The 24,832-nt window shown below is 36.4% G+C and overlaps 3 protein-coding genes across 4 annotated transcripts; 2 read left to right on the top strand and 1 right to left on the bottom strand.

The window, feature by feature from the left end:
* The first annotated feature begins 2,653 nt into the window (after positions 1-2,653).
* il4i1 (interleukin 4 induced 1) lies at positions 2,654-8,909 on the top strand. The gene is made up of 8 exons (XM_083549158.1): positions 2,654-2,762; positions 3,942-4,004; positions 5,134-5,348; positions 6,029-6,135; positions 6,446-6,647; positions 6,743-6,811; positions 6,902-7,038; positions 7,433-8,909. The coding sequence occupies exons 2-8, from the start codon at positions 3,974-3,976 to the stop codon at positions 8,184-8,186; spliced, it is 1,515 nt and encodes a 504-aa protein (XP_083405284.1). The 5' UTR covers positions 2,654-2,762; positions 3,942-3,973; the 3' UTR covers positions 8,187-8,909.
* Positions 8,910-11,950: 3,041 nt separating this feature from the next.
* sdhdb (succinate dehydrogenase complex, subunit D, integral membrane protein b) lies at positions 11,951-19,949 on the top strand. The gene is made up of 4 exons (XM_083549481.1): positions 11,951-12,104; positions 12,715-12,825; positions 17,339-17,489; positions 18,880-19,949. The coding sequence occupies exons 1-4, from the start codon at positions 12,056-12,058 to the stop codon at positions 19,043-19,045; spliced, it is 477 nt and encodes a 158-aa protein (XP_083405607.1). The 5' UTR covers positions 11,951-12,055; the 3' UTR covers positions 19,046-19,949.
* Positions 19,096-24,375, bottom strand: tex12 (testis expressed 12). 2 transcript variants are annotated; one of them, XM_083549483.1, is made up of 6 exons: positions 24,205-24,375; positions 23,966-23,998; positions 23,643-23,694; positions 22,047-22,158; positions 21,837-21,888; positions 19,096-20,942 (listed from the first exon to the last, which is right to left on the bottom strand). In XM_083549483.1, exons 3-6 carry the CDS (start codon positions 23,688-23,690, stop codon positions 20,798-20,800), a joined length of 357 nt encoding a protein of 118 aa, XP_083405609.1. In that variant the 5' UTR covers positions 23,691-23,694; positions 23,966-23,998; positions 24,205-24,375; the 3' UTR covers positions 19,096-20,797. The 2 variants fall into 2 exon arrangements, with proteins under 2 accessions (XP_083405609.1, XP_083405610.1); XM_083549484.1 differs by lacking the exon at positions 23,966-23,998.
* Positions 24,376-24,832: the final 457 nt, after the last annotated feature.

Below are 24,832 nucleotides of genomic sequence, written 5' to 3'. Positions count from 1 at the left end.
GTAATTGTTGTCTATTGTTATCCTGACATGTCCTTAAAAAAACATTCCTGTATATTTTTTGGTCAGAGTTGAAAAAAATTTAGTTTTACAGAGAAAACCAGTAGAATTTCACAGTCATATCACATTTTCATCAGAACGGTGAAATTCCACTAAAAGTGCATACATTTACACCAAATATAGCCTACATTTTCCAGTTGAATTAGGCAGTGACTATGCACTAAGTGCAAAAAGCAACAGTTGTGATTTACAATGGAAACTACTGTGACAGAAGAAAATAAAGAGGGAAAAATACAAATGATTTTCTCTAATGAATTTTTGTGTGACATATAACATACGTTTCATGAACTACATATAAAATTATCTGTAAGTCATAATCAAAATCAAAATGCTGTACAGCACATGCCTTTCAAAATGATGCTCTATCACAGTTCATTTTTTCAAATAACGGTCAACACATGTCATTTCAATTTACAGTCAAACTCTGTTAAATAATGATTAAAACATGATTTCAGTTTACAGTCAAAACATGCTTTATGAAGTAATGGTGTCAACATATATATATCTACATATGTCATTTATATCTACATTCAAATCATGTTTAGTTAAACAACTGCTACACCATGTTTTTACATTTACAGTTAAAACATGTTTATTAAATAAGGGTTTAAACATGTTACGTGAACTTACAGTCAAATAATGCCATTACATTTAATCGTCTATGCATGTATTTGCAATTATACAGACAAAATATGTTATTTCATATTACGGTTTAAACATTTTATAGTACTTTATAGTAAATGTTCTTTTCTTCATGTTGCCGTGTAAACATGTTACTTCAGTTCATGGGGTTTTACCGTTATTTTCATTAATGGCAAACGTTTGGCACCCTGTGCTGCCATGCATTTGCTCGTTTTTTTCTGTGTTTTTTTTTTACAGTGTATCAACAATTCAAAATGTGTAGTAAACTCAGCAAATTGGTTCAAATCAAGTAAATATAATAGCATATTTTATAGTAAACTACTATAAATACTGTAGCATTTTACAGTGTAAGTACTGCAGTCTCAATGCGAATGCTGTTACTGACTGTGAATGTTATTCTTGTGTTGTTTCTCCAAAACATGCCAGTAGGGAGATTAAGTTAGACTAAATTGGGCTACACTAAATTGCCTCTATGTGTAAATTAGTCAGTGAATGCGCATGTGTATTAAGAAGTAGTAGTATCTTATTTGGGGGAATGTTGTCTTGCTTAATGCTGAGGCAGACGCAATTGGCATCTTGATGCATAACCAACAATACAATACATCAAAGATACATATGAAGCAGCTATGCGATACGATATGATCCATCCCTATAATGATGCAGTGCGATCCGATTTCGATTTCAACACAATGCAACGGAAAAAATGTGATGATATGCAATTCAGTATGGTCCAGATAGTTCAGACATTAATTTACTTAACTGCCTTCCGACTTCTAACGCAGTCCTTTGTAGTGCAAATTAAAGAAAAAAGATTGAATAAAACAAGCTTTTCTTTTACTCTTCTGTCTCTAGGAAGTTGCAGCTCTACCTCTGCCATGTTGATCTCTATTCTATGTGACTCTCGGGACACGCCTTGAGAAACAGTTTAACAAGGAGAAATAAATCTACATTTAAAATATTGGTCACATAATACCGAATCGAAAAATGTTTAAAACGAAGGCATCTCGACCCAAATGCCAAATTGTACCCAGTCCGCACTTTTTAAAATCGATGCATCAAGTTAACTTTTCTGCCGATTCACCAATGCAAATTAGTAATTCTATACCCCTCCTAAAGCCCAGTGTTGCATTCGACTCAATAATAAGACTTGGTTGTTGCCTTCTACATTCAGTATTACCAAAAAAAAAAAGGTGAAAATAAAGTTCAAATATTTTGTTGTGTTCTATTCGAATGTGGCCAATTTTGTGTGAAATAAATAAACAAACAAACAAATACACCCTATTATTAATTAAACTTTTTTTAGTTAAACTTTTTTTTATTGAACTAGAGCTTATAGTGCTTTAACGCATAAGATGAATCAAAACTGTTGTTGCTGAATTGTTTTGTTGTTTTCTCTCTCTTTCTCTCTCACTTTAGGGTTGTCTTAAACACACACACACACACACACACACACACACACACACACACACACACACACACACACACACACACACACACACACACACAGACAAACTTATTTTGACCTTGGCTCTGCACTTTAAAGGATGCACAAACCTGCAAGATGCAGCAAGTGCATAAGGCCTAAGTCTCCACACTGGCACTTATATGGCACCTGCATGCATTGGCACATTTTTGCACACAAAAGGGACTGGCTGAGTTCTGAATTTGTCGGTTTTGCAGATTATATGTGTTTTTGGTGCAATCCGTTATTGTACAAAGCTTATTAAATCTATAAAACTTCCAACTACTCATACAGTATGAGTACTTTTTTGGATGGACAATAAAAAAAAAAAGCATGTAAAAGAAGACTGCTGTTTAACCCTGCATTATCAATGATGCATCACACTTTCTCAAAACTGCTGACCTTTTCTTTTTCTCTTTTTCGAAACCACACCCGCAAAACCTGTGCATGCATCTGTCTGCTTCATTCCTGTAAAGTTTGGAGAGACGTGAGAAACCGCACAGCAGCAGTCATGCTTTCGGTTTGAGATGAGAATAAAAGCGGAGCGTTTGGGACTCATTTATACCTCCTTCTTTCTCTCCAGACTACAGCAACACGGCAGGTAGGTGCAGGATTACAACACTGGTTTATTTTAGAAATTGTTATAATTTAGTTGTTATTGATGTGAAAAAAACAATCGGATTTTTGTTGCAGAAACCCAAAAGCATGATATCATAATGAGGCATTTTCACGGAGTAAACTAATGCAACATACGAGACTTTATTATAAAGAAAAATAATATTTATTCTTTTTTAATGATTTATTCTTAGTAAATATGTTTGACCCTTGGATGGTTCTCTATAAACTTATAGTTTTTCCTTTTTTTATATATTGTTTTTTTCCCCTTCTTCTCTTCTCTTGTTTTTTTTTTTTTTTCCCATGCACTTTAGTTTGGGATTTAAGGTTTGTATTATTTGTATTTTTATTTTATTTATTTCTTTATTCATTCGTTGAAGTTCCGTGAAAAAAACAAAAGAAATATTTTGTAATTACAAAAGTATAAAACCATGAAATCACAAACGCGCCTATAGTTTAATTGTCCGACTTTTAATAAAAAATTTTTTACAAAATCATCCAAAAAAAATGATAAAAAAAAAAAAATAGCAAAAATGAGTAAAAAAAAAAAAAAAAAGTGGTCGCTTACAGTGTTGGAAATAAGCGCAGGTATGTTCATTATCCCCCAAAAAAACCAAATAAAATAAAAAATAAAAAAAAAGAAGAAAAAGAAAAAGAAAAAGTCGCTAATCTAATTAGTTCAGTATGGCTGAATTTGGAGACTGTGTGGGAAAATGTCCCTTACACACTTTCCATCGCTTCAATAATCACCTTGAGGGCATTATCATCATCCTCATCATCATCATCATGCACACTAAATATTAGTTTTCCTTGTGCAACTTCATAATAAAGAAGAATGTCTTTAAGGCTTTAAAATCAGGGTTGGAGTTCACTCTTATCGTGTACATTGTTCATCATACAGATCTCTGGATATATTTGTAATCATGCACTAAGCAGTAAACTTGCATTTCTGAAGAACTGATCACATGATCTAGCTGGCAGCCGAATGACCTATTTTGTTTATGATTACTTGAGACACTCTTTCACTTTCCATTTCCTTTCAGTCTAAATGCACATTCCTATTATGGGGATTTTGGGGAGAAAAAAAATCCCAGTCTGAGCTGGTCTTCCTGTCCACTAAGTTTCACTTTGTCTCAGAAGTGATGAGTCTTATTTCTTTCTCTAGGTTTCTGTTTCCTGAGATTTAGTTAAAGCACCATGGCTCAGGACTGTTTCATCTTTTGCTCTTGTAAGTACTTACTGTCTTTTTCTAATTCTTTTATTGTTTTGATTTTTTTACATGTGAGTATTTCTTCTTGGGGGAAAAAAAGGATCAATAGAAGCAGTATCTTGCATTAACCAAGTATTGACCTCTCTGTAACTTTCGTATTACCGGCACCAACATGCCACTCTTGGGGCCCTTAAGAAAGGCCCTTAACAATCTGTGCTTCAGGGGTACTGTAACATGACTAGATTTGTGCTCTGCCTATGTTGTGATTGCCTCGTGCAATAAAACCTTACACAAACACAAAGACAATAATCTTTATTTTATGTTAATGTTTAATCTGACCTCTTGTAATAGTCACTGTGGTCTAGTAAGTTTCATTAGAGCTCCATCATTTACTTTCATTTTCTTAGGATAAAAAAAAAGGATATGACTCATTCTTACCGTTTCTACATTTGTTTCTAATTTTGGAATCCTGTGCATATATTTTTTAAATAAAAATATAAAAAATATTTATTTTTTAAATAAAAATATATACACCATATGTTGGAAATGGATTCGATAAAATCAGAGGTGGGCATAGAGGTACCGAGGGGGTCCGGATGTACCATAGACTGACTGAGTAGAGTTGAAGGCATTTGAAAGACACCCTTATCCTTCTTGTAGATAAAGATCTGTTTAAATGGAAACCATTCTCTGCTGCTGAGGATGGGTCCACATGAACAAAATAAAGATCCATGACGTTACAGAGGAATGTTAAACTTAAGAACAATGCTATAAGAACTTAACCTCACCATGATAAAACTATAATGAATGGACGTTTAGTGTCACCCAGATGAGGATGGGTTTTCTTTTGTGTCTGGTTCCTTCCTTGTCACTGAGCTTTAATAAGCACAATGTTGCAATCAGACTTATTAGCTTCAATGTTTTCACCATTTCAGCAGTGTTGCTTAGTTACACAGTTGACAATGACTCATAGTCACACAGTAGACAGTGACACAGTCACAAAGTCGACTGTGTCACAGTGTTTCATAGTAAACATTTTTACAAAGTCTTGTAGTCACATGTGGCTACATTCAGCGATAGTAACCAAAGATTAATTGTACATAACCTTACTGTCCAAACAAACACTGTATATTGAATTTTTTTTCAGTATCTGTTGTGATAGTACTGTCCCTCGTCTTGAGTGTTGGCGGAAATAAAGACGATCCCATTACAAAATGTTTTCAAGACGATGACTATGACGAACTTCTTGAGGTAGTCAAAGAAGGCCTTCCTCCATCAAAGACCCCTCGCCGTGTGGCTATTATTGGTGGGGGCATTGCTGGACTTACTGCAGCTAAGTTCCTTGAGGATGCTGGACATAAGGTAAATGCATTAGTCCACAATCCACAATTATGTATTCTTTTATAAAATACTAAATACGTACAGCAGATTGGGTTTATATTCAGTTCGGGCTACCTCTCTCCTCAAATACTCGTCTTTAGATAGTTTAAAATTCGAATGCCTCTCTGCTCACGGGTGGCTTCAAACGTGATCACATCACTCCGATTTTATGTTCGTTGCATTGCTGCGTCTGTTACCGTATTGTTTTCAATCAAGCCCCCAAATACCTCTCTGACCTAATAATTCCTCATAATCCATCCAGATCAAGAGATCAACATCTCTTGTCTGTCCCATGATCTTGCCTACAATGGAGGGGTGATCAAACTTATGCAGTGGCCCTAAGCTGTGGAACAACCTACCATTAAGTATTAAAACTGCTTTTACACTAGCTGAATTTAAATCCATGCTTAGAAAAGTGTACTATTGTGTATAGAGATGGAAGAATTATCGACTGCAGCTACAATTTCCACAACTTGTTACACTGTGTGCATTTTAAAATAGTTACTACTGTACTTGACTGACAGGCTGTAGTTTGTTTGTTTAGTAAGCATGAGCAGGTTTTCTCACCCATTTTACAAATCAAAATGTTTAACCACGTAATCTAAACCAACTGTCAGTTTTCACATCAATGTTGAGTGAATAATTATTTAACGGTTCATTAGGTTACAATCATAGAAGCAAGTGGAAAACTGGGTGGAAGAATTCAGACATTCAGACAAGATAACTGGTATGCGGAATTCGGTGCCATGAGGATCCCAAACTTTCACTGGTGAGTTAACGTTCCGTATTTACAAGCCCTGTGGTTATTTGTTGTCTGGCTTAGAGGATCCCAATACAGTGACTACCGTTATACATATATAACGGTACACATAGCGTAAGCATACAGAATTAGCTTATGTTTACATTAATTAATTGGCAAATGCCCTTGTCAAAAATCACTTACAGAACCGCTTTGAAGTCTTTGTCAATAAATATATTGTGATACTGATGGTCAATTAATTGCTTTATAATTCAATTAAATTTGTAACGTTTCTGCTTGACAGCTAATAACATTTCTCTAACTTTTCCCGGTTTTTCAGGATTCTCACTAATTTTACATCAAAGCTGGGCTTGAAACTGAACAAATTTTCCGAAGAAGACATAAACACGTACTATTACATCAACGGCGTCCGTCAAAAAACCTTCGCAGTGAAGCACAATCCTAATATCCTAAACTACCCCTTAAGAGAAGAAGAGAAAGGAAAATCAGCCAGTAAACTGTTCAGCGATTCATTGGAGAAGGTCAGTAAGAGAGAGAGAGCAGACAATTGAATTATTGTTCTACTTTTGTATGGTTCATTAACATGATTGGAAATGATTTCAATCGTGTTTTCTAGATAAGAGAGTATGTGAGGTCTTATGGCTGCGAAGCCATGATAAGGAAGTACGATGCCTACTCACTTAAGGTAACGGATTTCTAACTGATTCTACTCCTCCTCTAACTGAACTCAGTCTCATTTGTATGTTTATGCAAAGACGTGCGTTTCCTCACATAGGACTATTTAAAGAACGAAGTGAACATGAGCGACGGAGCTTTGCGCATGATCGGAGACATCCTGAACGAGAACAGCTTCTATTACATCGCTCTCATGGAGAGTCTCTACTTGCAGTCTGATGTGAACGATGACACGTCGTAAGTAGATTTTGATGAAGAGTGCAGTGTGGAAATCTAATGGTCCCTGTGGGTCTCTACTCATAATTGGCTACTTTCTATTGGCATGTTAGTAACAATAGAACACCTTTGGAAAGATCACATGATCACCTGTGGACATCAGTAAGGGCCTTTGGGACATCATTAAGAATACAGATTTTAGATATTTTTCGGGGTTTTTTTTTGTTTGATAATGATTGACTGATGTATGCAAACACCCGATGTCATGAAATCTATTTTGTATTTTTTTAATAGTTGATGGTTTGTAATATTATTTATAACAAAAAAAAAAAAAAAACACGTGATGGTGTCAACTGGTATGAGTACCAGGTTCCTCGTGACCAATCCGATTTCTTAATATTCTGTTCTTTTCCAGATATTTTGAGATCTCGGGTGGCTTTGATAAGCTACCCAATAACTTTTATGAAATCCTCAACGCCACAATCCTCCCCAACAAAAAAGTCAGGGGCATCAGTCAGACCGACCGTAACGTGACGGTGTTTTATGAAGAGCGGCACAACATCCTGACCCGTCAAACGTTCGACTACGCCTTGGTGACAGCTACGGCCAAAGCCACACTGTTCATCAAGTTCCAGCCTCCCCTTTCTCCTTGGAAGTTAGAGGCTCTGCGGTCAGTGCACTACTCTAGCTCCACCAAAGTTGTGCTGAGCTTCAATTGCAGGTTCTGGGAGGAGGAAAGCATTTGGGGTGGCAGAAGCATTACGGATTTGCCCTCTCGGTTTATCTACTACCCCAGCCATAGCTTCCCTGGGAATGGAGGAGCCCTCCTGGCTTCGTACACCTTCTCAGACGAATCCACCCTCTTCCAAGGAATGTCTGACGATGAACTGAAGTCAGTGGTGTTAGACGACTTGATGAAGATCCACGGAGATTACATTCAGGACCTCTACACTGGAGGCATTGTTAAGAAATGGGGGTTGGATCCATACAGCCTTGGAGCCTTTGCTATTTTCACGCCCTACCAGCAAACTCAGTATGCTGACGCTCTGGCCATGAATGAGAGTAGGATTTATTTTGCTGGGGAACATACAGCAATGCCTCATGGTTGGATTGAGACTTCTATGAAATCTGCTCTTAGAGCAGCTAGAGACATAAATAATTGTAAATAGTAGGAAATAATACTTAAACAAATGAGCAGCTGAAGGGCGTTGAAGGGCGAGGAGCAGCATATCTGTATATATTTAATGTATATATTTTTTTATATGTATAAATAGAAAGAAATGTGGTGAAAGTGTAGACTTATACACTTTTATTTAAAAAAAAAAAAAAAACGAATCAACATATACATCCAGAATGACTCCAATTTGTGCAGGTGCTGCTGAATCCTTGTTTTCTTGCTTCCTTCTTTTTTTAATTATTATTATTTTTTAATCAGTATGCCATTAAATAAGCATTCATTGTGAATTCACTATATCTACAAGCAATAGCACTTTATAAAATTAGTCAGGGATTCAAAGTTAAGCAGAAATAAAAAACAGGCTCAAAATGAAAGGAAATTCAGCCAACAGCTACTGATAATTAAACAGTTTACTAACAGTATTGTAGTGTATTTTTTAAAACTATATATATTTAATAAACTAATTTATCTCATTGTGTGCGATTCAATCTTAAAAATACACAATGCTCTGACTTTTTACCTCACGTCATTCATTATCATGCCACTAAAGCAATCAAGAAATCTACATACAGTGTGATATTAAATGTACAACTGGACAGAAAGAATTTAACCAAATGGAAGACATTTACAAAATGTAACCGTGAGGTAAAATCCATCACAACAAACCTTGATATCTGAAAGTGTGTGACTATTTTATATCTGTGAACTTTACAAGATAGAAAGAAAGAAAGAATGCAGTCAGACCTTTAGTATGAAAGATGGCAAATGTGAGAGATACCAAGTCAGATGGAAGCAGAGAGACACACAATTTAATGGAGAGATAGTTATTAGTAAAAAAAGACTTAAGAAAAAAAAGAACTTGGATTTCCAAGAAGACAAACTCAGTTTAATGAACTTGAGAATATGGAGAACTTTCTATTAATATAATTTAAAAGAATTAATTATATTCAGGTCTAATTATTTTCAGTCAGTTTCTTTATATTGCAAATAACATGGGAAAACAAAAGAGAATGGAACTTTTCTTTCTAATTTCTTCTTCTGGAAATTCAGATGATGCAAACTTCCTCTTGAACATCATGACCTGTGGGATTTTCTGAAGGTTCCGAGCTGGTGTTCAGTTTACAGAACTACAAGCAATCTCACTTTTTTCATGACTGAATCACAGGAAAAGATGTTTTCCCCACTAATGCAAAAACAATATGAAATAATATGAATAATAAAGTGTATTTTTATAGATATTTTGTTGGTTATATTATAAGTAAAGTGGAGTTGACTGATTTGCGGGTTTCATTAAACACAGGGTATCTCAAAAAAAATGTTTTTCTTTTGTTGATTTCTTTTATTAATTGTTTTGTTTTTTTAATCAAATCAAATGTCAGATCAATTGACATTTCAAAATTCTTAATCATTATTAAGAAATCTGAATTATTTTCATTAAATCTTTATTATTTACAAATCTCATCTCATTTTTATAAAATAAGTTCCTGAAACCCTTTGAATGACTGTATATGTATCTTATATGATGATGTTAACCTGCTCCATTTGTTACATTTTAAAATATTATTATGGGCTGGCATTTATATATATATATATGATGTATATGCAGTGGTACCCCGCTTATCGACCGGCTCGGACATCGACTTTTCCGCTTAGCGGAAAAGTTTCCTTTCCTCCACGCGCTCTCCACGGCACCCGGGATTACCTTTTTCCTCCCGTGCGTTCGCCCGGGACCTCGCCCCTCCAGGGCGTACCACGGTTATCTCTCTCTCGTTTGTCGGGATTCTATGGACTGTGTGTGTGTGTCTCCGTGTTTTCGTTAAACCAAAGCGAACTGTGCTCCGGCTTTGCCTCCGCTCATTACGCTGCATAACAATTATATACAGTATTATTTATGTACCTGTATTAATACTGCTAAAAACAGGGCAAAAAATGTTAATAAATGGGTATCGGTGGAGGTCGGGAACGGATTAATTGGTTTTCCATTATTTCTAATGGGATAATTACATTCGCTCTTCGACCTTTTCGCATTTCGACCGGTTTTTAGGAACGGATTAAAGTCGATAAGCGGGGTACCACTGTAATTACATTTACAATGACAAAAACAGCTTAGAAAATTTCTACTTTTTCAATGGTTAAAAACAGCAATATAATTTTACGTGAAATAGCAGCATCAACCCACATTGATAAAGAACAGTGAACCAAATGTGTGGTGCTCAGAATTATTGCACTATTTAAGAAACATTTATAAATATAAACATTTAGAAAATTGACTTCTTTTTTTTTTTAGCATTTAAAAAATAGCATCATACCTTTATTAACTAGTTTTTAAAGACCAACATCAAATTCATTAATGCCAAAAAAAAATAATAATAATAAAAATTGCACCCAGTGTTTTTTGTATGGTTTATCTCTGTTTTTTTAGTGTTCAGTGCGTGAAATGTAGCCTGTTTAGGGCTTAAACAAGTGCACTGAAATCAGGTTGAATCTTTTTCTTTCAGCTTCTCCCATTAGGGGTCGCCACAGCAGATCATCCGTCTCCATACCCCCTGTGTTTACCTTCCTCCACTCCTATACGTCACCCTATGATCCTCATTCTTCTAAAAATAAGTATTTACTACTGCCATTTCCACCCTTTTAGCAAAATCTACCACCATCTGCCCTTCCACATGTCTCTCTTTAAGACCACACCTACCCATCACCCCTGTTCCCTTCACATACGTGCCCATTAAAGTCTGCCCCAATCACCAATCGTTCATTTCTAGGTACACCTTTTACCACTTCATCTAACTCACTCCAGAATTTTTCCTCCATCTTAAAACCCACTTGTGGAGCATAGGCACTAATGACATTTATCATCACCCCTTCAACTTCCACCTTCACGATCATCACCCTATCAGAAACTCTCTTCACCTCCACTACACTCTTACTGTACTCTTCCTTCAGAATCACCCCTACACCATTTCTCTTTCCATCCACACCATGATAAAACAGTTTAAACCCACCTCCAATGTTCCTGGCCTTACTCCCTTTCCACTTGGTCTCCTGAACACACAGCATATCTACCTTTCTCCTCTCCATCATATCAGCTACCTCTCTCCCTTTACACGTCATAGTACCAACATTTAAAGTACCAACCCGAACCTCCACTCTACTACACTTCTCTTTTTCCTGCCATCTCTGTAGAAAGATCTCTGTAGAGCTGCATATTTGATTTGACATGTTTTACGCTGGATGCTCTTCCTAATGCAACCCTCCCCATTTATCCAGGTTTGGGACCGGCACTAAGAGTGCACTGGCTTGTGCCTCCCTAATGGGTGGGTTACAATAACGAGAAAACAACTTTTGTTATTGTTCGAGATCACCAGAAAATTCAATTTATTTGTATTGCGCTTTTAACAATATTTATTGTCTCAAAGCAGCTTTACACAGATAATGAATACTATTGTTCTTTATGAGTGTAAGTTTGTCCCTGTAATTAAGTTGTGATCTCGAGAAAACAAACAAAAAAATATATAATAATGCATGGCCTCTTAGGACTTTCGAAGAAAATGGTTTCCAATAAGATTTTCATTCAAAATCAGCTGAAAGGTGCCGGAGTGACCTATCCAATATGGCGCTGCTCTTCCCGCATCCGCCTTCCCAAATATAAATCTAAACTCCCATGATCAATAATGCATTAAATTACATAGTTATCTCTGTATAATTTGAGTGCAAAACGACACTAAACGTCACACAGAGACTGTGAGTGGACTACTGAGATTTAACAGCGTGGCGTGGTCTTTCATTTTACGACAACGCGCATACGGATAGCAGGTACTACTTCCGGGTGAAGCACGGTGACCTTGGCTGCTTTTGATCGTTATGGCGGCGCTGGTGAGGCTTAGTTCAGTCTGTAACCGGGGCGTTAGCCGTAAGTATTGTCCTTTAAAGCTGTTTATAATCATTCTTATTTTTTAAACCTCTGAATTAACTTATTATGCGTTTAATTATAAATAAGGCTCATTTCCGGCTGAAGCGCAGAGCGGATATGATTTGGCACTGAGCCTACAGTTACTGCGTTACTGTGAATGTCAAACACGGACATGAACATCAAGTCATATAACTCAATCCGACATCTCATATTTAGAAATAAATATTTACTATATTATAAAATAAAGGTAATACGTTCGTTGGGTCTGCTCTAAATGCATGTAGGAAGTTTGCATTGTTTGTTGTTGTTGTTATAAGAGGTAAACAAGCAGTGATTTTTTTTTTTCGAGTAAAATATTTTCTGTCTTGTGAGAAAATCAGAGGTGAAAAATTATATATCAGATCTTCTGCATCATCATTAAAAAAAAAGACTGGAGGTAATTATAAGACTAAATGGGGACTACATGTGGAAGGGGATGTTTAAAAGGTGCATACAAATCAGATCAACTTTATTTCATACAGTGGATTTTCTTTAAAAGTGAATGCTGTGTATTAACTTCTTGGGCATGTCATGTAACAGCCTGGTTTTTCCCCTTTGTTTTCTTCTTCAGCTCTGTTATTCCGCAGTGCTTCTCTCATCAGACCTTTGGCAGCATGTCACAGGGACCAGGACCACCTGTACCCCCTCGCAGCCAAAATACACGCAACACCTGCGCACTATGGTAAGCGAAATTCATTACACATCCGCTTCTTACCAGGTGGGTACGGTTTTATAGAAATCAGAGTACCCCAGAGATCTCATTGGAGGTCTTGCTTGAGGTATTTGTATTCCAACGGCATTTTAGTGTGGAGGTTGTACAACCCCAAATCCCCAAAAGGTTTGGACGCTGTGTAAAAACAAATCTCACTGTAAATGCAAATCTTATGAAGAGAGAAAGCTCATAAAGACTACTTCACAATAAAACACAGAAAATGTTTAAACTGAGGAAATGTACCATTTTAGGGAGAAACAAATGAGTGAATTTTGAATTTGTATCAGCAACATGTCTCCATAAGGCAAAAAAAAAAAAAAAAAGCATTGGATTGTTTGGCAGCACATCAGTAAAATGACTGGGTTTAAAAAGTTGTGCATGTATATTTTTATATATATATATATATATATATATATATATATATATATATATATATATATATATATATATATATATATATCACACACACACACACACGGAAAGTATTCAGACCCCCTTAAATATTTCACTCTTTGTTATATTGCAGCCATTTGCTAAAATCATTTAGGTTCATTCTTCTTCCTCATGAATGTACACATAGCACCCCATACTGACAGAAAAACACAGAATTGTTGACATTGTTGCAGATTTATTAAAAAAGAAAAACTGAAATATCACATGGTCCTAAGTATTCAGACCCTTTGCTCAGTATTTAGTAGAAGCCCCCTTTTGATCTAATACAGCCAGGAGTCTTTTTGGGAAAGATGCAACAAGTCTTTCACACCTGGATTTGGGGATCCTCTGCCATTCCTCCTTGCAGATCCTCTCCAGTTCTGTCAGGTTGGATGGTAAATGTTGGTGGACAGACATTTTTAGGTCTCTCCAGAGATGCTCAATTGGGTTTAAGTCAGGGCTCTGGCTGGGCCATTCAAGAACAGTCACGGAGTTGTTGTGAAGCCACTCCTTCATTATTTTAGCTTTGTGCTTAGGGTCATTGTCTTGTTGGAAGGTAAACCTTCGGCCCAGTCTGAGGTCCAGAGCACTCTGGAGAAGGTTTTCGTCCAGGATATCCCTGTGCTTGGCCGCATTCATCTTTCCCTCGATTGCAACCAGTCGTCCTGTCCCTGAAGCTGAAAAACACCCCCACAGCATGATGCTGCCACCACCATGCTTCACTGTTGGGACTGTATTGGACAGGTGATGAGCAGTGCCTGGTTTTCTCCACACATACCGCTTAGAATTAAGGCCAAAAAGTTCTATTTAGGTCTCATCAGACCAGAGAATCTTATTTCTCGCCATCTTGGAGTCCTTCAGGTGTTTTTTAGCAAACTCCATGCGGGCTTTCATGTGTCTTACACTGAGGAGAGGCTTCCGTCGGGCCACTCTGCCATAAAGCCCCGACTGGTGGAGGGCTGCAGTGATGGTTGACTTTCTACAACTTTCTCCCATCTCCTGACTGCACCTCTGGAGCTCAGCCACAGTGATCTTTGGGTTCTTCTTTACCTCTCTCACCAAGGCTCTTCTCCCCTGATAGCTCAGTTTGGCCGGACGGCCAGCTCTAGGAATGGTTCTGGTCGTCCCAAACGTCTTCCATTTGAGGATTATGGAGGCCACTGTGCTCTTAGGAACCTTAAGTGCACCAGAAATCTTTTTGTAACCTTGGCCAGATCTGTGCCTTGCCACAATTCTGTCTCTGAGCTCTTCAGGCAGTTCCTTTGATCTCATGATTCTTATTTGCTCTGACATGCATTGTGATCTGGAAGGTCTTATATAGACAGGTGTGTGGCTTTCCTAATCAAGTCCAATCAGTATAATCAAACACAGCTGGACTCAAATGAAGGTGTAGAACCATCTCAAGGATGATCAGAAGAAATGGAAAGCACCTGAGTTAAATATATGAGTGTCACAGCAAAGGGTCTGAATACTTAGGACCATGTGATATTTCAGTTTCTCTTTTTTAATAAATCTGCAACAATGTCAACAATTCTGTGTTTTTCTGTCAGTATGGGGAGCTGTGTGTACATTCATGAGGAAGAAGAATGAACTTAAATGATTTTAGCAAATGGCTGCAATATAACAAAGAGTGAAAAATTTAAGGGGGTCTGAATACTTTCCGTACCCACTGTATATATATGTATATATATCATTTTAATGAGTCTGAGAATTTAGGGAAATCTCAACATTAAATGCTGTAATCTTTTCGCCCTCAGGCAGCACTTTATCAAAAACAGGTATGATTTCATGATGGAAATCATTCTGAAAGCCCCCCAGGATACATTGTGTGTGAACACAGTTCAGTGTGTCCTCTGCATGCAGGTTAACGCTCTATCATGGAAATAAGCAGCCATATGCACCTCCATACCCATCAGATATGCAAGCTTTTAAACTGAGCGCTAATAACAAGCCAACTCGTCCCTCTGCTCTTTAGTCCAGAACACATGACACCCATGGTTTCCGTAAAGAATAAAAGAATTTCGATTTATCTGACCACAAAACTATTTCCCCATTCCTCAGTCCATTTTAAATAAGCTTTGGCCCAGAGAACACAGCAGCGGAATAGGCAATTTAAACATCTGGAAAGGCACCAGCATAGATGAACTGTTCCCAGATTTTTTTGATGCTATACAGTGGTAAACGGTCCTGTTTCAACTTTTGTGTTGCAGCAATCAAATAAAAAATATACCATTTCTAGTGAAAAAACAAGGTAATTTCCTCAGTTTGATGTTTTCTAAGTTCTATTGTGAATAAAATGAGTTTATGAGATTCGCAAGCCATTACTTTGTTTGGAATTAAGGTTTTTCTATTTCCAGTTGCATATTTCTGCTTCACATCACACTTTGTATGAATAACTTATCTTGAGGAACAAGAGAACTGTAACTCCAAACACACACGTTTGTTTTCTGCAAAAGCTTTCTCATTTTTTGTCTCTTGAGGGACCTGTATGCTTCTGAAGTTTCATTCTAGTTACACAGACATGACAAGGCAAAAGCCACTATATTTATATTTTTATATTTTAAAGCTTATAGTGGCTGCTTGTTAAGGAGTGCATGGGGATTTCACCTTTAAACAAATTCACTCATGCTGTTTTTTTTCTTTCTGTAAAAAAAGAAAAGAAAAAGCATTTGAGTATAAAAGGTGAAGCAATTTGTGTAAATCAACATTTGTATTGTATTTTGCAGATGGCAATTGACAACTATGCTTCAAAAACCTTTATAAAATATAATACATTGTTTTGACAATTTCTGTATAAAAAACATAGACATTTGTTCAGTTGTGAAGATATAAGCATCTAGAATATATAATATATTTTGTATAATAATTAAATATGTGCATAAACTAAATATGCAAACATTGAAAACAAGCATCGGAAAGTAGTAAAGCTGCAGTAAATCACGTTTGAAAACAGATTTTTTGTTTTATTAATACATTTTTATAGCACTAGACAAGTGCTATAGAAAGAGAATGGAATGGAGAAACGCAGCAAACTAACAGGCTTGATAAAAAAATATCATCATCTGCGCATTGGTATACAAATGCCTAATCGTTTGCTGAAAACTACAACAGTGACTAAGAATTAAATCGTTTACTGCTGCTTTCAGATTTAGTTTGTTCGCACCGTTGTTTTATTGAATCGTTATGTCACGAGTGAACTGATTGCGTAACCTGATGCTCGCGATTCACGACAGAACAGATCCAGTGAGACTGTCCTGAAGTTAGCAAACCAACAGTTTACACAATAACACTTAATTAAACTGTACCACATGATAAGGATACAGAGTTTTTACTCACCGTGCAGATGTTTCGCTTCATCTGTGATACCATTGTTTTCTTTTCATCACTGTGGTACTTCAATGTCGCACAAGCTCAGCGTTGCATAACTTGTAGATTCAGTTTTCTTTGTTGTGTTTAATATAAAATGCTCCATTGCCTTGTGTTTCATATAAAACGCTCCCATGCCTTGGACGACTTTGGACGCACACTTTTCCCTGCTGCTGGTTGACCCTGTACTCCATTTCGCAAGCGGCTGTTATCTTTCCGTCACGCAAACCCGTAACATGAGCAGCCTAACTAACTAATTAGTTGTTGCAGCCTAGTTCAGATGCAACTTCAGACTTTCTTCTGGAAATCCTTCAAAACAAACCATACTTGCTCATTCTTTTTATAACGGTACGGTCATGAAGTTTAACATGTCTCACCTGAATTAGCTGGGACGTCCATTCCTGTGAAGATGGGCAACTATCTTAAATGTTTTCCACTTGCGAATAATCTTCCTCAGTGTAGAGTAATAGACTTGAAATTGTTTGAAAATGGCCTTATAACCGATGGGCAGCAAAAATGGCTTCTTTAAAAATGATTGCTTATGTTTTTCATCCCTGGCATTGTGTTAACCCACACCTGAATAATCCTGACCAGCAAACTGCTACACCTTGGGCTTTTTATAGAGGTCTGTGTTCACTTTTTGCACATATTAGCATGCCATTAAACTGTTGCTCATTCTTCACAGCTGGCTCTGGGTCTAAATCTGCCTCGCTGCACTGGACAGCAGAGCGTGTCCTCAGTGCAGTTCTTCTCAGCATGGGTCCTCTCGCCTATTTCTACCCCGGCCCTGTCATGGACTGCTCCCTCGCTGCAGCACTCACACTTCATGGACACTGGTAAGGAAATCTGTATTTTTTTTTTTTTTTTTATTGAATTTATTTATTAAAAAAAAAATAAAAGAATTTTTAATTTTTTTTTTTTTAAATTTTTTTTTTTTTTTTTTTTTTACAGACACCAACTAATAATATCTGTAAATAATCCATTAGGCTATATAATCTCAATAATGTGATAATGATCCCTATTAGGACACAGGGCATAGTACATTTTACAGCACACTGAGGAGTGGATGTGTTTACTTCTAGTACTGTTTAAAAGTCAGAATATTGCCTTGGTCTGCAAAAATAAGTTTGGCGAATGAGAATCTCGAATGAAACTGGTGTGCAGTCGAGGAAAGCTTTACTGGAGTAAGCTTATTTCCATTTGTCCTTTAATTAAACTGTTATTTCTTTATTCCTGGAGCACATACAACAATAAGGGTATCGTATAAAGTTTTTAACCTCATGCCAATATGGACAGACGTATTGAGACACCTGAAACTGTTAGCACAAAGTTGGAGGCTACCTAGAAGATCCAAACCTGTTCCAAAACAAGCTTGGTGTGGAGGATCTTGAGTGGCCTGACCTCAACCGTATGGAACACCATTTTTGGGCCAGGTGCAGGTCATCATTCCAGCTCATCCTTAGTGGCCCTATTAGTGAGACCTCATAAGAACAGTGACTAGAAATTGTAATGCTGCAGCTGTACAAAGCCGTTTTTATACAATTGATTGTTTTGTGGAAACCGTTCTGGGATTAACAGATACACTATATCTCCAAAGGTATTGGGTCACCGGCCCTTTCTCGCTATATGTGTTTTTATTCCAAACTGTTACCACAAAGCTGGAGGCACACAATTCTACAGGACGTCTAGATGCACTGTGATAACATTTTTGCATTAACTTGAACTTGGAAACCCAAACCTGTTTCAGCATGGCAATGCTCCTGTGCACAAAGTGAGCTCCTTGAAGATTTACATTGTTTTGCAGCAGTTAAAAAGTTTACATGTTTTGGAGAGGAAGATCTTGAGTGGTCTGTATAGAGCTCTGATCTCATCCCTACTGAACACCTTTGGGATAAATTGGAATGCTGACTGCACCCCAGGCCTCCTTACTTACATCAGTACCTGCCTTTCTTAATACCCTTGTGGCTGATGAACACAAATATCCATTAGCACACTCCAAAATCTAGTGGAGCATCTTCCCAGAAGAGTGGCGGGAATAATAAGAGCAAATTGAGACTAAATGTGGAATACGATGCTGAAAAATCACATACTGTACTTATGAGCAGGTGACCCAATAATGTATGTCTATTGTGATCAGGTATCCACAAGAATTAGTTTCACAATGTACAGTTGTACATTGTTTTTATGGGAATCATCTGAACTGACTGTGTGGCATTTCTGTTTCAGGGGACTGGGCCAGGTTGTGACTGACTACGTTCACGGAGAGTCGAAAGTGAAGTTGGCCAGAGCCGGCCTCTTTATCCTGTCCACTGTTACGTTTGCAGGTCTAAGCTACTTTAATTACCACGACGTAGGGATTTGTAAAGCTGTAGCTCTCCTCTGGAGTAAATAGTTGGACTGTCACAGAAGGATAAATGGTCCTGAAGCCCCCCCCTAACCCCCCCCCCCCTCATGTTGATTGTATACTTGTATTTGTGGGATTCAATGTAAATTCCATAAATATTTCATTTTGGCAAGATATTACATTGTTTGAAGGGTCTTTATTATTGCTATTGACTACAGTGAATATTCTTTTCTGTATAAGGGGAAGGGGCAGAGGGTTGGACTGACTGTTTTTGAGTGTTTCAGAGCTCACATTTACACACTTCATTTCATATGGATTACTATCATAGGAATCCCAAGAGGGGGAAAAACAGCTTTTAGTTTTTTTTCGCCACAGCCACATAAGGTGTTTTTCATTTCTTCTAATGATTTCTTGATTTTTTACATTGAAAACACACACAGGAGAGCGAGTCCTGGTTCTGCTTCATGTCCTGTTTTCTTGAGGAAATCCCTTCTGTTTTCTGATGAGCAGTAAATAATCAATTAAAAAATGTGATGTCAGCTTTTTTTGTTTAGTTTTTTTTGGAGAACTACGATTCACTGACAGTAATTGTTTGATCTATTGACTTTAAAATCGACCTTAAATGTCAGTATTTTCTTTTTCCTCTCATGGCCTTAATTCTGTTTCGAATTCAGCACTTCCTGTAATATTTGTTTTACTTCGCCTTAACTTGGTTGATGATATTTTGATATCTTGTCATTTGTAATGCGATATTGTCTGCAAATCATCGGCGCCACCTGCTGTTGTGTACAGGTGTAAATGTGTGTGTGCAAGCTATGAGATGAACACGAATGATGCCAGTCTGTCTCAGTGTTATTATTTGGCTCGATCATATCTGAATGCTCAAGTTAACATTAAATAAAGTCATTTGTCATTTCTCCTCACTAAAATAAAGCCGTTTTTAAAGACTGAATCAATGCATTGTCTGTTAAATTAACGAAGCTGTGTGAAGGCTCTATCAGGATATCAGAGCGTGACTTCCAAATTATAATTGTCATGTTTCTAATTCTATTTTCTAGCTAATACAAAAGAAGAATTAAAGTGTGGTGTAATTAATGTCTATTATGATGTCAGTATATAATGCCAGTAGATTATTATTATTATTATTATTATTGTGCATTTTCTTCTTTAAGTTCCAAATCTACGCAACACTGTTTGATATATAAACAAGGACAGATCGCACCGCTATCCATCGAAGATCCTTTATAAAGTGGACCCTCATAACAAAATAATTAGCTATGAATTGTCAATAATAATATTATTATATTCAGCGAGTTAAAAATGATGTTGCAAACCAGGTTCTTTGAACCACAAAGGCTTCAGTTGGTCAAGTGCAGTGAAAACCATCCTCACGCTTCAGCTACTGAAAGTACAGTCCCGGGTTGCTGCACAACATTGTGTATTGCATCTACAAAGATTTACAAACAGCACTCCATGTCCAGAAAGTATTGAGCAAAGAAAGAGTTTGTTACAACGATTAACTCCAAACCATCATCATATAAATCAGCAATTCTGAATTTCCGATCAACTTAAAACTGCTGCTATCGCAACCTGTTGTATCATGCTGAACAAAATGTGTCTATACTGTAGAAATTCATCCTTTTAACATCTGGAATAAATGTTTTCCCAGTATATAATACAGGGAGCCTAACACAAATATCATAACATATCAATTACAAAAGAAATTCACCATAACAACAAATAACAAATGCAACATCCATTATTGCTCCAATACCTTCATATAACACATCTGTCAGTTGGCTACCCCTGTAGTTTATCTGAAATCATAGCCAACGCCTGTCTCAGCTGTTCCTTCTTCTCCCTAAGTTCGGATTCCAAGCTCATGGCCTCGTTCAGAATATTCGTCAGCTCCTGAATCTGCGAAGCGTCCAATGCTGCTCGCTCTCTGCAGACACGTTTAAATACCAACAGAAACCATCAGTGGGGATAAACGGTGTCGCAACTGCGAGGTTATACTGCAGAAAACGATTATGCGTGTGTACCACAGTGACCTTGTTTCCCATGTAAAAGGCAGGAGAAAATAAATAAATAAACGCACACTGAATGGGGAATATGTTTTGTAAACTCTCGTTTGGCTTTTACATGGGTTGCTGCTCAGTAGATAAATCACCAGCTAATTATAATTATATTGCAATAAGCTCGAGTGCCTGCTTCTGATTGGTCAAAGAGGTGCATTTTTTTTTCTTTTTATAAAGCAGCACTGGAAGTAACGTGCTATTGTTTCTATAGTAACAGCTCATATGCACAAAGACTATGGCGATGATTTAAAAACGTTTTCAACAAAGGAAATAAATTGAAGTTTAATATTAGTAGAGATTTATTTCACATTTATTGGAGGATTCTTAGTTATAAGCACTTTCATTTCCCCCCATTTCTCTGTAAAATGTGTGTGTGAGACAGACAGGCTGTTGAGGAATGATTGTTTATCTGGAAATAAGTACATGAGAACAGGAAATAACTTCTCTCGGATGTCAAACAATATTAAATCCGGTTATAATCCATTCGAATGGATTGACGTCGTTCAGTAATAAACAGTGAATCCGCATGGAATAACACACTCCAGACTGTGTATTATTCATTACATATATACATACTGTATGTGTGAAAAGCCTCTCAATGTAATTTAGTCTAAAGCTGTTGTGATTAATGTGCAAATCCCAGGCCACTGCTGGTCAAACCGCTGTTATATATTTTATTATAAATGAATATAACTGAATTATAAATGATAGATTCGTTTTACTAGCAAGGACGGAGAATCCGATCGTGTCTGTGCACCTACCGCAGAACCTCTGAGTATTTTGTGAACAGGAGATTGATGTCTCTGACAGCATCTGGAGAAACAGGCACATGCAAATAAACGTTCATAGATTGTGGAAGTGTAATACATTCGAGCCGGTGTTCTATTCATGGCTGAATGTTTCAGATATTCAGAATGTAGCAAATACTTCCTATTAAAACAGAAAGAAGGGAACGCTGATACTGACCGTACCTGCTGATGCTGCTTTAAACCCGCCAGCCCCATCCTCCGGGGCTGAGATAGCACCAGACGCCTTCATCTTCTTTGGTGGAGAATCATCACAAAATTCACCTGTGTGTTCGGCCTAAATAAAAACATCACATTACACAGTGCCGGTCAACAGTTTGGAATAACAGCTTTTTTTTTTTTTTTAAACACGGATGAAATACATGTAGGTATGTCATTCCCCTCATGAATAAAATACTGAACCAACAAGGATACCATTCCAGACCTCAACGTTCACCGTACAAGACTATGACTTGCGGTGACCTGCCCAGTCACCGCACCTAAATCCTATTGAACTGCTCTGGGATGAACTGGATCACGAGGTCGTAAAGAAATATAGAACTAGAGAAGAACATCTCTGGCAAGTTTTCACAAGAAGCATGGCAAAGTATTTCAGCTGAATGTTTGGAGTAGGGGGTCTTAGCTAATTGCTTATAATTACTATGTTAATGTTTGTTCTTGTTTTTATTAGTTCATTCATCTTTAGGAACGTCTTTATCCTGATAATTCCTGGATATGGTCAATCTGAAGTGTATTCCTTGAACAATGGGAGTCATTAACATCCACCAGTCCATCTCAAACAGTAACTCAAACAGTATAAACTATAAACTCAAACAGTAACTCAAACTATTTTGCCTATATATATATATATATATATATATATATATATATATATATATATATATATATATATATATATATATATATATATATATATATATATGGACTAATGTGCATTATTGAGGTCAGGCACCGAGGTAAGGATAAGAAGGTCTGGGCTTAACCAGCATTTCATCCTAAATGATCTCAGACGGGGCGAGGTCATAACCCAGTCCATATAAGTTCTTCAACTCCAACCTTGAAAACCTATTTTTCTTAATGCGTCTTAATTGAGATTGTGCTATAAATAGGAACATGTTTGGGCTCATTAGTTTTAGTGAAGAGAATCCAATGGTACAGAAAAGAATTGTGTCGCTCTTGTATTTGTGGAAAGACTTTTACATATAATACAGCGTATTTTTCATCAAACACAGTACACTTGCATAGTTGAATGTAGTCAAATTAGTTTATAAATAAATAAGTATTTATTGTAGATATTTATGTATACAAACGTTGTATTAAAAATCTATTTTGAATAATGAATTCATACATTTTTGATTACACTTATACAGTAGAATGTAGTTATGAGTTATTTATTGTAGATCTTTACGCATTCAAATAGATTGTTAACAATCTATTTGAATAATCGATTACATTTAATTGTATATTATTTCTTTCAAAAATAATGTCTCAAATTACTCCTCGGACCTTGTTGATAGATTATGGGCGTTTTTTCTCCAATTTGAAACAGGTGATGATTTTTCAGTTAATGATTGAAGTATCATAGTGATTTATTAAATACACATTCATTTTGTAGCACATCAGTCAGATTTTCAATACATCATTTAAAGTGTCAGTTTTGTATTTTATGATTTACAAACACGTGGCATCGTTTGCTCTGGAAAAAATGCCACGATCTGTAGATGGTAATGTGGAAATGCTGGCTTGTAAATGAATCCTCACTTTATTGTTGCCACTGGAACAACTAGCAGTAGATCCTTTACCATCCATTGTCCTGTTCGAGGGGAAAAAAACACAAACGTATCAATATTTGGCTTAGATTTATTTCCAAAGCGATTTAGGAATAAAGTATAATCTTTCTTACATATCACAAAAAAATGCCCTAATTCTAAAAGGGATTCTGATATACTAGAATGCATTACGATGGCCTCTGTCTTTTGTTTTCTCTGAACAGATTTTGAATTCTCTGATGTAATATGAATTATAATGGTAATCAGTGTTTACCAAATATATATTGATAATTATAAATATATATAAAAAAAAACCTTCTTTAAATCAACAGGGTTGGCAAATTTCTTCTGAAAATAAATAAGAAATAACTATGGAAAATAATGCAGAATGAATAGTTAACAATCTATAGTTCTTTCAGTGGAAAATTAAGAAATAAAAGACATAAATACACTTTATGTTGCTAATCAATTGAAGGACACTTTTTATGCTAACTGGCTAACTCTTGTTCTCAACACTGTATACTGAAATGTAGATAGCTCTATACGAACTTTACCTCAAAATGTAATATATTTAGAGTAAACTAATAAATGCTGACAATAACACGGAATTGAGAGTCTTTAACTTGTTAACTATACCGTAAATCTCTATAATCTAATAAAGGAAAGTTTTTGCAGAAGAGCAGTGAGATAACAGAGCAGGTGTCCAGCCCTTTTCAGTGAGTCGAATCATTCACCAAAAAGAACCGACTCTTTTGGTTTCCAAAAAATTAACTGCCGTTTTATTTAAACGATTTTAATTTAAAAATGTTTTAACGATTTTTACATAACATTACGTTGCATTGCATTTGACATATATATATATTTACGTAATTTACGTATATTTACGTAATGTCGGATTTAGCAATCCCAATGATAATTCTATTAATAGATCGGTTTGCTGAGTCTATTAATTGTGTAAAAAAATGTTTACACAATTTCTTTGTACAAAAATGACAAATGGATTAACGTCTTCCGTCTTGTGGACGAGAACAATGTTAATAAACATCTTACGAGTGCTTTAATTTCCACGTACTGTACTATAATGGTCGTTTGGGGGCGCTGTTAACCATAGTTTTATTGGCCTTAGCCACCAGTCCCCAAAATACTTATAAAAATCATTATGCTTTTGACTTTCAAAATTAA

The sequence above is a fragment of the Silurus aristotelis genome (genome assembly GCF_946808225.1).
Source record: "Silurus aristotelis genome assembly, chromosome: 8".
Classification (NCBI taxonomy): Eukaryota; Metazoa; Chordata; class Actinopteri; order Siluriformes; family Siluridae; genus Silurus; species Silurus aristotelis.
This window is presented reverse-complemented; position numbering and strand designations above follow the sequence as displayed.

Coding starts and splice junctions, on each gene's coding strand:
- il4i1 (XM_083549158.1), top strand. CDS start 3,974: ATGGCTCAGGACTGTTTCATCTTTTGCTCTT. Junction 6,648..6,742: donor TCAGCGATTCATTGGAGAAG/GTCAGTAAGAGA, acceptor CGTGTTTTCTAG/ATAAGAGAGTATGTGAGGTC. Junction 7,039..7,432: donor GATGTGAACGATGACACGTC/GTAAGTAGATTT, acceptor GTTCTTTTCCAG/ATATTTTGAGATCTCGGGTG.
- sdhdb (XM_083549481.1), top strand. CDS start 12,056: ATGGCGGCGCTGGTGAGGCTTAGTTCAGTCTGTAACCGGGGCGTTAGC. Junction 12,105..12,714: donor CTGTAACCGGGGCGTTAGCC/GTAAGTATTGTC, acceptor TTTCTTCTTCAG/CTCTGTTATTCCGCAGTGCT. Junction 17,490..18,879: donor CTCACACTTCATGGACACTG/GTAAGGAAATCT, acceptor TTTCTGTTTCAG/GGGACTGGGCCAGGTTGTGA.
- tex12 (XM_083549483.1), bottom strand. CDS start 23,690: ATGGATGGTAAAGGATCTACTGCTAGTTGTTCCAGTGGCAACAATAAA. Junction 22,159..23,642: donor GTTCCAGTGGCAACAATAAA/GTGAGGATTCAT, acceptor GTTTTTATTTAG/GCCGAACACACAGGTGAATT. Junction 20,943..21,836: donor AAATACTCAGAGGTTCTGCG/GTAGGTGCACAG, acceptor ACGTGTCTGCAG/AGAGCGAGCAGCATTGGACG.